General features: G+C 38.2%; 1 protein-coding gene across 1 annotated transcript in view; it reads right to left on the minus strand.

Moving 5' to 3' along the window:
* Positions 1 to 1,825: 1,825 nt before the first annotated feature.
* The window catches only part of cenpe (centromere protein E), a 53,835-nt gene continuing 40,072 nt past the window's right edge, over positions 1,826 to 15,588 (minus strand). Inside the window, 13 exon segments of the mRNA XM_037677819.1 lie at positions 1,826 to 1,917; positions 3,323 to 3,681; positions 5,778 to 5,913; positions 7,231 to 7,328; positions 7,505 to 7,605; positions 7,958 to 8,134; positions 9,853 to 10,056; positions 11,606 to 11,818; positions 12,003 to 12,212; positions 12,300 to 12,494; positions 12,597 to 12,722; positions 14,238 to 14,285; positions 15,254 to 15,475. Coding sequence (XP_037533747.1) covers positions 1,826 to 1,917; positions 3,323 to 3,681; positions 5,778 to 5,913; positions 7,231 to 7,328; positions 7,505 to 7,605; positions 7,958 to 8,134; positions 9,853 to 10,056; positions 11,606 to 11,818; positions 12,003 to 12,212; positions 12,300 to 12,494; positions 12,597 to 12,722; positions 14,238 to 14,285; positions 15,254 to 15,475 — 2,181 coding nt within the window.

The raw sequence follows: 15,588 nt of genomic DNA on the forward strand, positions 1-15,588 counted from the left end.
TAGTCTCATTGAGTTACGAGAACTCATTTTCAAGAGACCTGTTATTTTGGGAACAGATGGTGGAGGTTGAGGGCCTTGCTCATGGGCAGAGTGGGGCAAATGTTTCACCTTTTCCACCCATTTTGATGTTGTCAATCTGGGGAGTTGAACCTACGACTTTCCGATCACAGGCCCATCTCTAACCTCTGCGCCACCACTCCCCAATAAATGTGCTGCTGCCAGTCTTAACTGGAGTTAGTAGATAATATGTCCAGTTTTAGCATCTCTCCATTGGCTCCGTCAAATTCTGAAGAGAATTCAAAACCTTATTTTTAAACTACAAAGCCCTCAACAACCTAGCTCCATCTTATCTTAGATCTTATTTCTCCATATTTTTTCTAACAGAGCACTTCACTTTCAGATTGCAGGCTTACTTGTGGTTCCTAGTTTCCAAAAGTAGAACAGGAGGAAGATCTTTCAGTTATCAGGCTCCTCTCGTCTTGTGGAACCAACTTCCATCTTCTGTCCATGAGGCTGACACATTGTCAACTTTTAAGATTAGGCTTAAGGGTCAGTGGTCAGTGTACCTTTCGTTCAATTGTTTTTTTCATTGAGAATCAAAAAATGAAAAAACGACTTGTCATTTCTTTGTTCATTTATATGTGGGATACAAAAAATACAGTTTTCTGCATTTTTGACTTTAACCTCACATCAAAAATCAAACTTTGGAAAACTGTCCTGCGCACTTATTTGATTTTGATATTTGTTTTCTGTCAAATGTGTCAAACTAACTGACCCTTAAGTCTTTCCTTTTTGATAAATTTTATAGTTAGTGTTGACTTGGGTTTCCTGAGATATCCCTTAGCTGCTACAGACTTATACTGTTGGGAGGACAAATTGACCACATCGTCTCTCTGCTGCAGTCTTTACTTGCTCCACTCAACCCTTTTGTATTTCTATCATGGACACTTTTTTTTTTTTTTTACTTTCTTCCAATAGGGGGTATGCGTGCGTCTACACCTGGACCTGCCATTCTGTGTTCAGTTTATTTCTCCTTCCTGTCCTCTCAAACGCAGCGGGTCAAAGCAGATTGCCTCATGTTCTGCTGGAGGGTTCTTCCTGTTAAAAGTATCCTTTCCACTGTCGCCATTGTGCTTGCTCAGGATGGTAGACCTCGATGAAGTAAAGATTCTTTAGGTAACGTTTAGTAACTGGCTTTTTTTAATGTATGTGAATGTTTATCTACAGAGCAGAGTGAATAGAAATTAAAATTATGCATCTAAAAATAAAAAAGTTTGAACAAAGTATAAATCTGAACTCCACTGTTTCCAAAAACATTACAAAATACAACGCATGAAAAATCTGCAGCATTTCTGTGTCTTTATGTAAACTTCCCATCAAGTAATTTTAAAATGGATTTGGAAAGTACTGCTTCTCAAAAGGGATTCTGTGCTGCAGCAGTGATTAATGAGCTCTTTATACCAGCAGGAGGCAGAATATAAGCAGTGGTCCCCAATCTTTTTTGCACCATGGACCAGTTCAGACAATATTTTCACAGATGGGGTGGGTGAAGTCCTCCCCTCCCCCAGAAAATTTTGAAAAAAAGATACTATTTCCTACATTTTAGGGTATTTTACAAAAGTTTATTACAATAGATTAAACAGGTCCTGGAACATAAAGCGTTTCCACTGAAAATGGTTGAATTTATGTTTGTGGTCAAAATGAAAATTTTTTTTTTTCAACTCAAGCCACTGGACTGAAATGCTAAACCAAAAACTTTATTTAGAGTTAATCTGGTTAAAAATGCACAAACGGAATTAGTTAGATAAAACAGATAATTTGTAGATCATTGTTGAGAACACTGATTTTGACACTGATTGATGTCGAACTCCACTGAATAAGACTCGCCCTCCTTCTTGTCTATCCCAACAGCTGCATCTGCAAAGAACAAAGACAGTAGTTAGAAGAAACATCTGCAGCGTGTGGGACTGTCAGTTCGATCTGTTCCAATCAAGCTTTGCAGAACAAGTTCACACACACAGGTGGTGAAGCACAGCGGCACTCAATAAACTGGACTGGATTTAAGCAGATTATTTAAAACGTGCTTTTTGTGGAGAGGCTCCCACATCGATGCACCAGGAGCTGGGAGTTTGAAAGGCAGATGTCCTTTAGGTCGAGTTATGTGGAGAATTCCTGAGCGCACTGAGCTCCATGTGGAAGAACCATGAAAAATGCAGACCGTGAGACAAGCTAAATGTATAAAAGCTAAATTTTGCCACAGAAAAAGAAAACTTAAAAAACAAATAGCAATTTGAACAAATGTACTGTGGAGTTTACCATCGCATGACTTTTACATTTTTATTATCTTATATTAAAACTGTAATGAGAAAATAAAACAGGGCTTTAGACATGCCATGGTGCTTTTGAAGATTTCTGTCAACTCATCATTTCTGCATGTAATAATAAAAAAAAAAAATAGTTGACAAAAAATAAAAATAAACCCTCTGTGTGACAAAAACGTGCATGTGGAACAAGCTAAAGCCACATTTCAACTCTTGGGAGTCGGGGTAAAAAGTGATTTGCATGAGAGTTGAACTCACAAATACAGCTTAAAAGTTTGAAACTTCACTTTTCAGTTTGAACTGAGAATACTCCTTTTTCAATTCAGGGCCCTCAACAGAAACATATATATAACTCCAGTTAAAACTGGCAGCAGCATTTTGGATTAAGTGAAGATTTTTAAAAGTATTTGGACACCCAGATAATAAACCAGTGCAATAGTCCAGTCTAGACGTGACAAATGCATGAACCAGTTTTTCTGCGTAAGTTTTAGACGTTTCTAATTTTAGTGATATTTCGCAGGTGGAAGAAGACAGTTCTAGTAACGTTTTTAATGTGGGGGATGAAAGACATGTCCTGATCAAAACAACATTAAGATTTTTAACATTAGAGCTGGAGGCCAGATTAATGACATCATCCAAGGAGGGTGAAAGACCGAAAAATGTATTTGTAAGACGCTCAGGTCCAAAAACTAAAACCACAGTCTTGTTTATATTCAAAAGGAGAAAATTTAGGGTCATCCAGGTTTTTATGTCTTTAAGACATGCTTGTAGTCTAAGAAGCTGATTGAGTTCATTGGGAAGAAGCAAAATCTCTTCAAAAATGACACGTTAAGTTGCAATAGTAAAAAACAAACAAGTTCTAATTGCAGTCATGCAGACCATTCTATCTAGTCTACAAAATGGTAGCACTTAGTCTGCTGCAGGTAAATACTTACTCCTGATAACAACAGCACCCCATTAAAAATAAATAATCTGAACTTTGCTCTTAGTGTGTGGCTTACCTGGGATGTTTCCAAGGGCAGAGTTATCAAAGAACTGTTTGGGACGGCTCCTGGACAGCAGCTCTGAGCCTTCACTTGTATCAAAGAAACTGCTTTTGGGAACCAAGAACTTTGGCGAGTCCGAGGCCTTTCGGAGAGTCGCCAAATCCCTTTTGGGGGAGTCTAGCAATTTATTAGCAGGAAGGAGAAATTTTTTGGGAGCGTGAAGGACGGTGTCAGAGTCTGCCATTGTGGAGAAGCCCCTCTTTGTGGGAGTAGAGGGTGAGGCCATCTTGTCGCCCTCAGCTTTGCTCTTCCCCTTCAGCTTGATGGCTCTGTTCTTCCACTTGCTGATGTCTGCCTGCTGACTGGACATCAAGCTGAGGAGACACAGATCAGAGCTGCTGCTGAACAATTTCATCATCTCCCTCTCTGCATCTTTTCATTTCATCTCAAACTGCATTTGCTTTCAGGTGTGTTTAGTTTGAAGTTGAATAAATCCATCAAGCACAGAGCTGACAAAATCTACAGGCCCTTTGGAATGATCAACTTTTAGATTTACTGGTTATTGATCAGACTTTTCATATTTAAGATTTAAAAACAAAACTATTTTAGCCGATCATGCAAAAATACTGGACTTGAATACGTCAATTCCTTAGTGTGGATTAGGACAGGGTTCCCAGCATTTTATGAAAACAAAAACCCCAGAGCTTCCTTGAGTAAATAATGAAATTTCAGTCACACAAAATGATCAGAATTTAGTGGTGGGCAAAAGATTAACTGTAGCTGTGAGTGACTTAACGCTCGACCATTATGAAAGGAGATACAAATTGGTGTCATTTTTTTTAAAGTAACTGAGCCACGTAGTACGGATACTGTAGCAGCAGAACATAGACTCAGTGTTACTAGAATACTAGCATTAATACATGTACATGCCAAAATCACAGATCATCTTTTAATCAGCAGATCAGTGTTCAAAGTGCCCAAATCTTTTCTGAAATTCCCATCCTGGGAAATGTGAAAGTCAATTTTCAGGTTTTCCCTGATTTCCAGTCATGGGGAGCCCTGTACGAGTTGTGTGTGAATCTTTCACTTTGGCAAACACGAACCAAAACAACCCAAAATAATTTTTTTAGCACATGAAATATTGGCGCTGATATGACACCTGAAATCAGAGTGGAAAATATTGTGATATTTAAAATTATTCTAAAAAAGAAAACAAGAAAAAAAGAGTGAAATGTTTAACTACCATAATTGCCAGTGTACAAGCCTCTACTTTCCCCCCCCCCCTCACACTTTGTACCCTGCTGTTTATATGCAGGAGCATCATATTTATGTTTTTTTGTTTTTTTTAAATAATTTTCAAGTTTTTTTTAATATATATATTTTACTTTGACAAATTTCCTGCTGTTTCTCTGTAACGTCCTGTCAATGACTAACATTTTCCTTTGACAGAGCTGGGAGGTGGGGGATCCCAGCATCCCGCCACTCTAGTGGGGGAAGGCGTTTGTGACAGAATGAATGCCGTCAGGTATCCAAATGTACGAAGACTCTTGCTCAGGGTTTCAAATTCCCTACCATAACTCCACCTAGGCCTGTCGTGATAAACAATAAATCAATTAATCGCATGATAAATGAAAATTATTAACCTCATTTTCATTTATCAGCTTTATAATTTCTTCGTGTCTTTCTACTGAAGACACTGGATGACAAAAGGCTCAGCTCTGATGCTTTTCACTGACCCCTCCCTTTCTCTTTAAAATCAGTTTTAACCGTCCAAAATAACGTTTTTGGATGGTTAAAAGCAGCTAAGCTGAGAAGCTAAGCTTTGAGCTAAGCGAATAGGCGGAGCGCGGGGGGGGGGGGGGGGGGGGGGAGAAGACTCGATTTTGTCATATCTCCAAGGTTCATGGTTGAAAACCGTGCCTTTGTATAAAATACAATTACGTCAAATTTATTTAGAAAAGTATATTTAAAAACAGCAGTTGTTACCAATACTGTTTAACAATGAAAATAAATGGTATTAATTTACCGTAATGAATATTTACTGTATTTTAATGATACTATTTGACTTCTGGTCCACATGACCTCAATAAGAATTCTGGGTAATATTTACGATAAATAATTTTTAAATAATTTTGGTTACGTAGGTGTTTGGCACTGTTCTGTCCAGTGACTACGCTTAGAGAGTTCTAGTGTTCATTTTGAAAGTATAATGGTTGTAACCATGAGTAGACCATAACCAGCGAAGCTTCATACAGACTTGCTATAGTCTGTGAAACGCCATCTGGTGGCTGATTCTTGTACTATAACAATAAAGCTGCACATTGTTGGAGCAGGATGGGCATAGTTCCTAATGAACGGTGGATGCACGCAGCTACATAACCGGAGCGTCTTATTTAATGTACAAAATTAATATGTGCAGCTTAGAGACAGGTGTGTTCTGTAGTCTGAGAAATACGGTAGTTGATTTTACCTTTCTAGCTCGGTGATTTTCAGCTGAAGCTGTCGGACTTTCTCTTCCAGCTTGGTCTTTTCCAGCCCGATGCTGCTCTCGATCACTACACCTCTGGGATTGGTCAGTTTGTCATAAAGGTCCTTACCCTGCAGAACTAAAGTCAATATAAGAACAACATTAATGCTTTCGGCCTTTTCAGTTTTGGACTCTTTAAAGCATTTCATTCCAAACTGTATAAAAAAATAGCTAAATGACAAACAGTACATCCAAAGGACACTGAAGTTTTATTTGTGTTGCTCATAATGTAATTCTGACATTTTATGACAACAAATGAACCTTATTCTACACTAGGGCTGGTCGATATGGACCAAAATTAATATCATTTTCTGTTCTCACAGTTCCTCTCATAAGGCACAGCACGGCCAAATGAGTTCTGAACCGTGGTTTGTTTCAGAGGAGGATAAAAAAAATAAATAAAAAAACCACTCAGACCTGCAGCTTCACACATGCTCATTCTCCACTCCTCTGTTTTAAATGATGAAAAAGATTTCTAGTTCTGACCTTTCGTCGGGACTGTTTTCAGCAGTCTACAGAAATCATCTTTTGCCCCTCATCTGACAATTTCAATTCAAACCATCTCCAAAAGAACAGTCATTGTTTTTCATTTTGTTCAGCTGCTCTTCATATATCTTCCGTGTTTACTTGTGCTAAGAGTCTCCTCTCCCGCCCGTCCACCTCTTAGAAGCAGGAAGGAGGGGAGCGCAGCTGAGGGGCTGGGTTTGTGTTCAAGGAGGGAGAAGGAGGGGGCCACGTGGGAGAAAAAAAGACAGCAGGATTTCCAACAAAAATATGTTTTATATTGATATAGTCTCAACTTATATCACAAAAAAAAATTTATATTGATATTTTTAAACTATCGAGATATCGCCCAGCTCTAATCTACACAATAGTATTTCCATTTGGCCAAAACTAAAAATTCCTAAACCCTACAGAGTGGAGAGTTGATTTTCCTGCAAAAATGCAGTGTGAATTTTTATTGCTGAAGAACTTGCTGAAAAACAGCTGAAATTAACTAAAAACATGCTGAAATGTAGCTGAAGTTAAAGAAAAGGCCTAAACTAGCAGAAGAAAGCAGGAAAAACACATTTGATGAATTTACACATCATCACAATAGTGATGATAGTGTGAATGCTTAATAAGTATTCACATTAGGCATTAGCAATGTCATACATTTAGTTCTTCAGTAAAATGTAGAAAAGTGCAAACACAGTCAGCAACTAAAAGTATGATTAGTTTTTGTGACGTCTTTCTAAAGATAATAGTTAAGATGAAAGAAACAGTGAAGTTCAGGCTTTAAACTGTTGATCTTTTCAGCCTAAAAAAATGTGCTCACTTCACGGTGCAAATAACAAAACTTGTGAAATTACTTGTTTATTTTTTAAAGACAAAGCCACAGGCACATCAGACTTACAGGATTCCTCTCCTTGCTGCTGTAACTTTCTCAGAGCTTCTTTCGTCTTCCTCAGAGAGTCTTCCTTCTCGTTCAACATGAACTTCATCCTCTGGATCCTGACAGGAACAGAACTCTTAGGCAGTGCTTTTTTATCATTTTTATTTTGCTTTCTGGTTAATTTTGGCCTTGAAGGGAGGACCATCTTGGGAGGTTATTGTCCAGGAATGTGTAAAAACAAATTGAAAAACTGCAGAACAGGAAATAAATCTTTCAACAAGTTCTGTGCTCTTACTCTTGCTGATGTTCGTCTGTAATTGAAGAGAGCTTCAGCTCCGTTTGGAACAGCTTGTTGTGGAGATTTTCCAGCTCCACGGCACTGGGGGATTCTTTTTTCTAAACCAGGACAAATAAATAAATCATTACAACAGCTCAGATCAAAGTGAAAGGTCTATGGAACATTTTTTTTCTCTTTTGAAACATTAAAGGCTGTCAATCATTTCATTATTTTTCTCTTGGCCTTTGATTTGAGCAGAGACTGAAGATGGAGCTGATGTTTTTCATGATGTTCTGGATTTTGTTTCCATTTATTCTTAATGTCTTAAGTTTGAATGCTTTTACTGTCTTATTTTAACATTTCTTTTGAATTAAAGTGAAACACTTTGATCAACCTGAGTTTTTAATACATTAAAATAAATAACTCAACCCAAACGCACTGTTTTGAAAAGAAATAAATACCAGTACATACTTCAGACTCTCGTAGTTTACTCTTCAGGGTAGTGATTGAGTCGTCCTTCTCTTGGACGATTGCCCGTGTGTCCTGCAGTTCTGTCTGTAAGAGCTGAGTGGCCTGCTTGTGCTGAGACACACGGTTATTGGCTGTTGTCCGAGCCTCTTCCAGCTCTTCAATCTGTGCATGCAGAATCTAAAGCAGAAAATAAAAACAGACGTCTTGAAGAGTGATCAGATGAATTGCAAGGACATTGCTGCTTGTATGATAGCACCCCAATCAACTATTTATCCAATCATAAAGAACTTTAATGAATGATTTAGTCACAGTGAAGAAGGCTGCAGGGCATCCAAGATCTTCAAGCATCAGGAGCATCTCCTAAAGAGAATGCAGCTACGAGATCAGGTGGCAGAGGGCAGGTGTGAACGCGCAGTGAGATGAAGGCTTTTGGAGGATGGCTTGGTGCCAAGAAAAGGAAGCAAAGAAGCCACTTCTCTCCAAGAAAAACATCAAGGACAGACTGACTTCTGCAGGAAGTATAGTGATTGTACTGCAAAGGACTGAGGTGAAGTTGTTTTCTCTGATAAAGCCTCTTCAGAATGTTTGGGACATCTGGATAAATGATTGGAGAAGAAAAGATGAGCACTACCATGAGTCCTACGTCCTGCTAACAGTGAAGCAATGAGACGGTTGACGTGTGGGGTGACTTCTTATCCAGAGGAGTGGGTTCGCTCAAAACTTTGCCCAAGAACACCGACATGAATAAGGTATCAAAACATCCTCCAAGAGAAACTTCTCCCAACGATCCAGGAGCAACTTGGAGATGAACAATGGGTTTCCCAGCATGATGGAGCGCCATGTCACAAGGTAAAGAGCAGTTGTCCTCAAATGCAAGAGTTGGGGGTTCGATTCCACCAGCAGTCACATGCCGAAGTGTCCCTGGGCAAGACGCTGAACCCCTCATTGCCTCCGATGTGTCCCATCAGTGTATGAATGCGATCTAAAGCACTGATTATTCTTTGTATAGAAATAGTAGCGTGCTGTATGAATAGGTAAATGAGGGCACATATTGTAATGTAAAGAGTTTTGAGTGTCTTGGTAAGATATAAAGGTGATATACAAGTACAGTCCATTTACCATTTATATAAACATCTGATAAAAGGGTCGTAAAAAAAGTTGCCAACTATGAAAACCAAAATTTGTGCCATTCTCAAAACTTTTGGCCACAACTGAAAATAGACATTAAGGAGAAGGGAAAAAAAAAAACCTTGATTGAGGTAAACATTTACAATAAGAAAATAATCAACACGTTTTTTTCCTCCTTTTATATTTTCTGAATTGACAATTTGTAAATTTATGAGGAAAATGAAACAAATGAGAAAATATTTGACATATTTATTGGTAAATTCAGGCAAATTTTGCTCATAAACTTTAATTAGCTGTAACTTTTTGTTAAAATGAATAAATTGTTACGTTGCAAATGCATTTTTCTTTTTAGAAAGGAGTGCGTAAAGAATCCAACCAAAACAGGTTGGTGAAATAAACAACTGCCAGTTATGTAGTAGAATTAGTTTCTGACGTAGAAATTATGGCACCTTTAAACACTTGTTGATTTAAACGTGTTTGACTGCTTTGAAAATAAAAATGATTAAACTTTGCTAAACAATGGCAGGTTGTTAACAGCTGGGAGTCTCGTCAGTTTTTCTTTGCCTCATCAGTAACAAACATTAAAGTTGCTACCATTTTTTCTAATGTGCACCTAATAAACTCAGATAAAGACATTTATTTGCATATTTGTAAAATAACCCCCCCACACACACACACACACCTTATTTAACTTTCACTATTAATACCTTCAAAATGTCAGTACAATCTGAGAATGAGCCCTTATTTTCTGTAGGTGGCAGACTTGCCTTGATGTTTCCCTCTGCTTGATGCAGCTGCAGAACCAGTTTGTGGTTGTCCTCCAGCAGGGAAACTTCTGTTTTCAGAGAAGCTCCTTCCAGTGCCTGCAGCAGAGTGGCATTTTTGCTTCTCTCTTCTCTGAGCTGAGTTTCACTTTGAACATCCAGCTGCTTTAGTTCATCCAAAACCCTGTTGTACTCATTCACGACGAGCTGCATGGAGGCATGTAGAAAGAAATCAGTCAAACAATTTTGCAGTAAATCTGGATAAAAAAAAGGTTCTTACATACGAACTGAATGAGATTTAATTCAGTCGGTTTTTGTCCACAATTGGGAAATACAGTAGTCTTTTGCTACTTCGTCTTTTGCGGACTTGCTCTGTCATGATTTTTCAAAGACTGAACACGAGAAAAAATAAAATAAAATTGTACAGGACACGATTGTCAACTTTAATAGTACTCACATGATTTGGACAGTACTGGATACAGCACAGTAAAAAGCCAACGAAAAACTAATATACTTTGGACAGATGCCGCCATCTTTTCTCTCAATAAGCCTACACTGTATACCCACTCATAACGACTACATTTCACAGAAGCACACAGGGCCCCGCCTTTAAGCCTCATTTCCTTCTGCTGAAATACTAGAGGGAAAGTTTTGATCTGATCAGAAAAACGTTTGACGCTTATTACAGTGACTTCAGCGCCCAATGGATCCAGAGAGCCGCACGGAACCCACTGAACGGGACCAGAACCAGACCTCCAGACAGACCGTGAATCTTGAGCGATTGTAGCCGGCCCACGAGGACCTCTGAGTAAGGTCGCGCAGGCAAGTAAAATGTAGTAGCTACATATAAGTACGTTGTTAAAATTAATAGGTTTAAGAGTTCAGAACATTGATTGTGGGCTTCGTAGCTGCAGGGTAAGTAAGTCTGCAGAAAAGGAACTGTCAGACCGGAACCGAGCCGCTGTGTTGTTCTGTCTAGCTGGTGAGTAAAATTTAGTAGCTACATATACGGTTCTGTACGTAGGTTGTTAAAATGATGTAGGTTTAAGAGTTTACAACATTACAAGAGCATGGGAAGGGTTTCTAAAGCCTTAAAATTTATACAGTAGTCCCTCATTGATCATGGGGGATCCGTACCCTGAAGTCCCGAGATAAGTGAAAAACCACCACGAAGTAGGAATAGTAGTACAAGTAGTAAGCAATAGTTTATTTTAGTGTAATTAGTGTATAAACAGGTTTTAAACCCTTCCCACACTCTTGCAATATTATAAACAATGTTTCTAAACTCTCTAAAATTGCACATATAGTCATGATTTCGGTTCTCTGCCTCCTCTGCTCTTTGCCACTTACAAGAACTCTTGGCCACGCCCACTTCTCCGCTCTGCACGGAAATCAGTTGATTAGCTGCAGGAGGAAGCCTTTTCTGCAGCTCTGGGCTGCACAAAGGTGCAGGAGGTGCTAAATAATTCAAAATAATTTATTTTAAATAAAAATTCCATGCCGATTGTGAGGCTCATCCAATCTTATTTGGAAAAAACGCAATAGAGCGAGTCCATGATAAATGAACCGTAAAGTAGCGAGGGACTATTGTATATAAATACTAAAATAAATATAACATCGCTACTTTGCAGATTTTCACTTATTGTCAGGGGGTTTGGAACCCAACACCCGCTATAAACGAGGGACTACCATATTCTATCTAAACCAGTATCCTTCTTCAAAGAGGTTGACAGAAAAGTCCCTGTTGAAAGCCCACCTGTCGTGACGTAGTGCTGGTTTGGGCAGTTGTGGACCTGCGATCCAACTCTTTGCTCAGAATACTGTCCAGCACGCTCAAGCTGAAGGGCTGACTGTGGATGGCTCTCTCTATTTGATCCTTAACCTTCTCCCGCTCACAGATCTCTGCATTTTCCTTAAGGCAACAAGAAGCCTTGATGTCCCAGAACTTGTCCGAAATGCTGTCCATTTTCTACAAATAAAACATTTGTTAACAAAAATGCACAACAGTAATGATTGATAAATTGCTGTTTAGTCAAAAATGGGATCCAATAACAAAATCTGCAGCCTACAGGTTTACCAAACACACCTCACGATGAAGTTAAAATAAGTAAAACTAGAGCTTGAGACGACGTTTTGAAGGCGGCAATGCTTACCTGCACGTAAAGCTGACGTTTTTCCAGCAGCTTAGAGAATCTTTGTTCCCACAGTGAGTGGAAATCAATATCATTGACAGAGTACGTGGGGGCATGCGCTCTGGACACAAGCAGATCCTGCAGCCGCCTTTCCTCAAAAATGGCCAAATCTTTGTTCACCAACTCCTTAAACATTTTTCTGCAGCAAAGTGCTTGCAGATGGAGCTCTTCCTAAGGAAGCAAAGCACAAGACAAGTTCATGAATGGTTAAAAAAACACATTCACAACGTTTGGCATGGAAGCTTTATTATTTTGTACCTGAATTGTTAGGAAATTCTGCACAGTTTTCAGTCCCAGCTCATATACGGCACTGTGGACCTTTACTGTGGCTTTTGGCAGAGTCTTCACCAAAGAGGGCTTCAAATAACTGTGCGTTATGAGAAGATTGTGCAGGTGTAGAGCGCTAGACCCAGAATAAGTATCTATAAAATCCTGCAGCGTTTCAAACGACTCCTGAAACGATGAGAGTTCATTAGTGTCAGAAGCACAGTCCAATCAGAAAAGACTCGTCCCTTTCATCTGACTGTAGATGAGAGTTTGCGCTAAATAGTTTACCTGGAGTTGAGAAGCAGAGTCTTGCAGCTGTGAGGACACGGACTCCTCGCCTTGTTTTGTGTGCTGGTCTGAAGTGTTCAGCTCTTGTTTCAGGGTGGAGATGGTCAATTTAGATTCATTTAGCAACTTAAAAAAAAAAGAAAGAAGTAAAACTTGTATTATGTCACTGGTCAATAAGAATACAATCTTGTACATTATATTGTGGAAACATGTTGTTTCAGGACCCTTTACCCAGTTTCAGTGCTTGACTGAAGATGCTGCTTATTCAGTCACAGTGCAGCTTTTTAAGGTTTAATAGTGTGAATGTTCATGAAGCATTAACACTATCGTGATCCAATTGTCTTCCGTACGTTTTTCAGCATCTTTCTCGTTCCACAATTTTGGTGCCATTTCAACAAATCATATCAAAATGTTCAGCTCTTTCAGGGCAATCCTGCTATGACTTGGTATTGGTGCAACTTTGGCTTTTTAAAATATTTAGCCTTGTCTCCACTTTTTTTCTCATAGAAAATGAATGGAGCTCATTTTACATCCTTCACATCTTTAGATCTGTTTACAACCTTTAACTGCTCCTTTCACGTTTTGTTCACGCTCAGCTTGTGCAATTTTTTTTTCAGGTACTTTCAGCTGTTTTGTGCTCCTTTCAGATTCCTTCTGCCAACTACAGCATTTTTGTGCTTCTTCCAACTTCCTTCTGCTAATTTCAGCTTGTCATGCACCTTTCAGCTTTTTTCTGCTATTTCAGCTACTATTCAAGTTTTTATGCTAATTTTAACTTTTTCAGCTAATTACACATTTTTTGCATTCATTTCAACTTTGTCCAGCCTAATTCAGCAAAAAATGTGTTATCTCCACTTCCTTCTGGTAATTTCAGATTCTTTCTGCATTTTTAGCTACTTTTTAGCTCTTTTTTGTTTGTTTGTTGCAAAGTTCAGCTTTTTTCAGAGAATTCCCACTTTTTTGTGCTAATTTCTGCTTCTTTCAGCCTAATTGGGCAAACATGTTCTTTCTGCTTTCATTTGATAATTTAAGATTGTTCTACCTTATCAGCTAGCTTTTTAGCATTTTCTAGCTAATTTTGACTTCTTTCAGATAAATTCCGAGGTTTTGTTGTAATTTCTGCTACTTTCAGCCTAATTAACATCTACTAATTTCAGTTCGTTATGCTCCTTTCAGCTTAATTATGCTAGATTCAGCTTTTTCCTGCTATTTCAGCTACTATTTAGCCATTTTCTGCAAATTTTAGCTTTTTCAGAAAATACATTTTTTTTAGCTCATTTCGGCTGTTTCTGCTTTCTTTTGCTAATTTAGGCTTGCTCTTCCATTTCAGCTATAATTCCTCATGTCTTTAGCTAATTTCAGCTGTTTCTCAGCAAGTTTTTCAGCAATAAGCGTTCACGTTGCATTTTTGTAGGCAATCTAGTTACAACTCCCAAAATATTTGAAGTTACAAGCAACAAGAAGAAAACGGAGCAAATTTGCCACATTCTAAAAACTAATGAACAACCAAACTCTTCCTTGCAGAAACAATCAGTAAGTTGCACCAGGCTGTATTGAGACTAACCTGTATAAAATACAGTAAAGGTTGAATGAACATTAGATACAGGTTATAATAAGAAAAAAGTAAAACAATCGACAAACCTGCAGACTGGCATTAGCTTCAGTCTTCTGTTCCATTTTTATTTGCAGCTGCTCTTTGAGCTGCTGCACCTGATGCAGGAACAGAGAAGGACTGTTAACAGCAGCGAAGTAAAGAAGATGTGAAAACGTTAAACGCAAACTTGATTCTGCAACTTTATAAAGTTTAAACCAAACAGACAAGGAAGCTGGGAAAAAACAAGATATTTGGACAAGCATTCAGTATTTGTGTCACTGAAAAACAACTGGATTCAAGACTTGTATTTAAAACTAAACTAGGTAAATTATTCTGAAATGTTTTTACTTTCAAGCTTAAAGATTTAAGATTCAAGGTGAATTTATTGTCATTTAAATCACATGTAGTACAAGATGTGGAATGAAACAGTGACCTCAAGGTACCAGCTACACCCAAAAACAGTAAAATTATAGTAAATAATAGATAAATTATAGTAAAATTTATAAACTATAAAAAGAAACCATATACAAGGGTCCAAGATATACATTAAATAATAATACAATTAGGTGTATTATAATAATTTACTTGTAGTCATTTAAAAAACAAATAAATCAGAATTTATTTGAAAAGTCATTAAACCTGATTTAACTTCAGCTCTGCTTCTTTTCATCGCTCCTCTTTCAGAGCATTCTCGAAGTGAAAGTGTCCATCAATCACAATATTAGATTATACATCAGTTAATCCTCACATAATAATAAAGTCTTATGAAAATGATTTTGTTGTGTCACTTGTTACTAAAGTAATGAAGGCCAATTATTCAGATGTGCTGTAAATGATCTGAACCTACTTCATGTTGCAGTGTGGCTTCTTGTTCTTCTCTCTCAGTTTGCAGCTGCACATTCCACTGCTCCTGCTGGTTCAGTTTCTCCTGAGTGGCTGAGATCTGTAATTAGATTCACAAATTTAATTAAAGTTCCTTTTTTAAAATATCATTTTTAAGTTTGATTTAAAGCTCATTTGAGCTGCTCTTTAGATAATCTGCATTTTTTTTGTAAATGTGTACCTTTTCTCTCCTGTCCTCCAGCTCAGCTCTGAGCTGCTTCTCCTGCTCTCTTCGTGCCTCCAGAGCCTCCTGCAGCTGATCTCTCTCCTCATTGAGTGACAACACTCTGCGCTGCAGCGTCTCCATCTCCTCGGTGTGGGCCTGACTGCTGGCTTCCTTCTCAGACATCAGAGCATCTCTCTCTGCTTCAGCACACTTTAACTTTTGCACCAAATCTCCAATCTGTAAATAAGGAATAAATACTCGTTTACTTTCTGCTGTCTACTGAAAATCACTTTCATTGAGAATCAGTTACTGGTATTGACTTGTGAAAGTCTGCTTATGTAATTACCATA

The sequence above is a fragment of the Nematolebias whitei genome, chromosome 6 (genome assembly GCF_014905685.2).
Source record: "Nematolebias whitei isolate Nwh7 chromosome 6, NemWhi1, whole genome shotgun sequence".
Classification (NCBI taxonomy): Eukaryota; Metazoa; Chordata; class Actinopteri; order Cyprinodontiformes; family Rivulidae; genus Nematolebias; species Nematolebias whitei.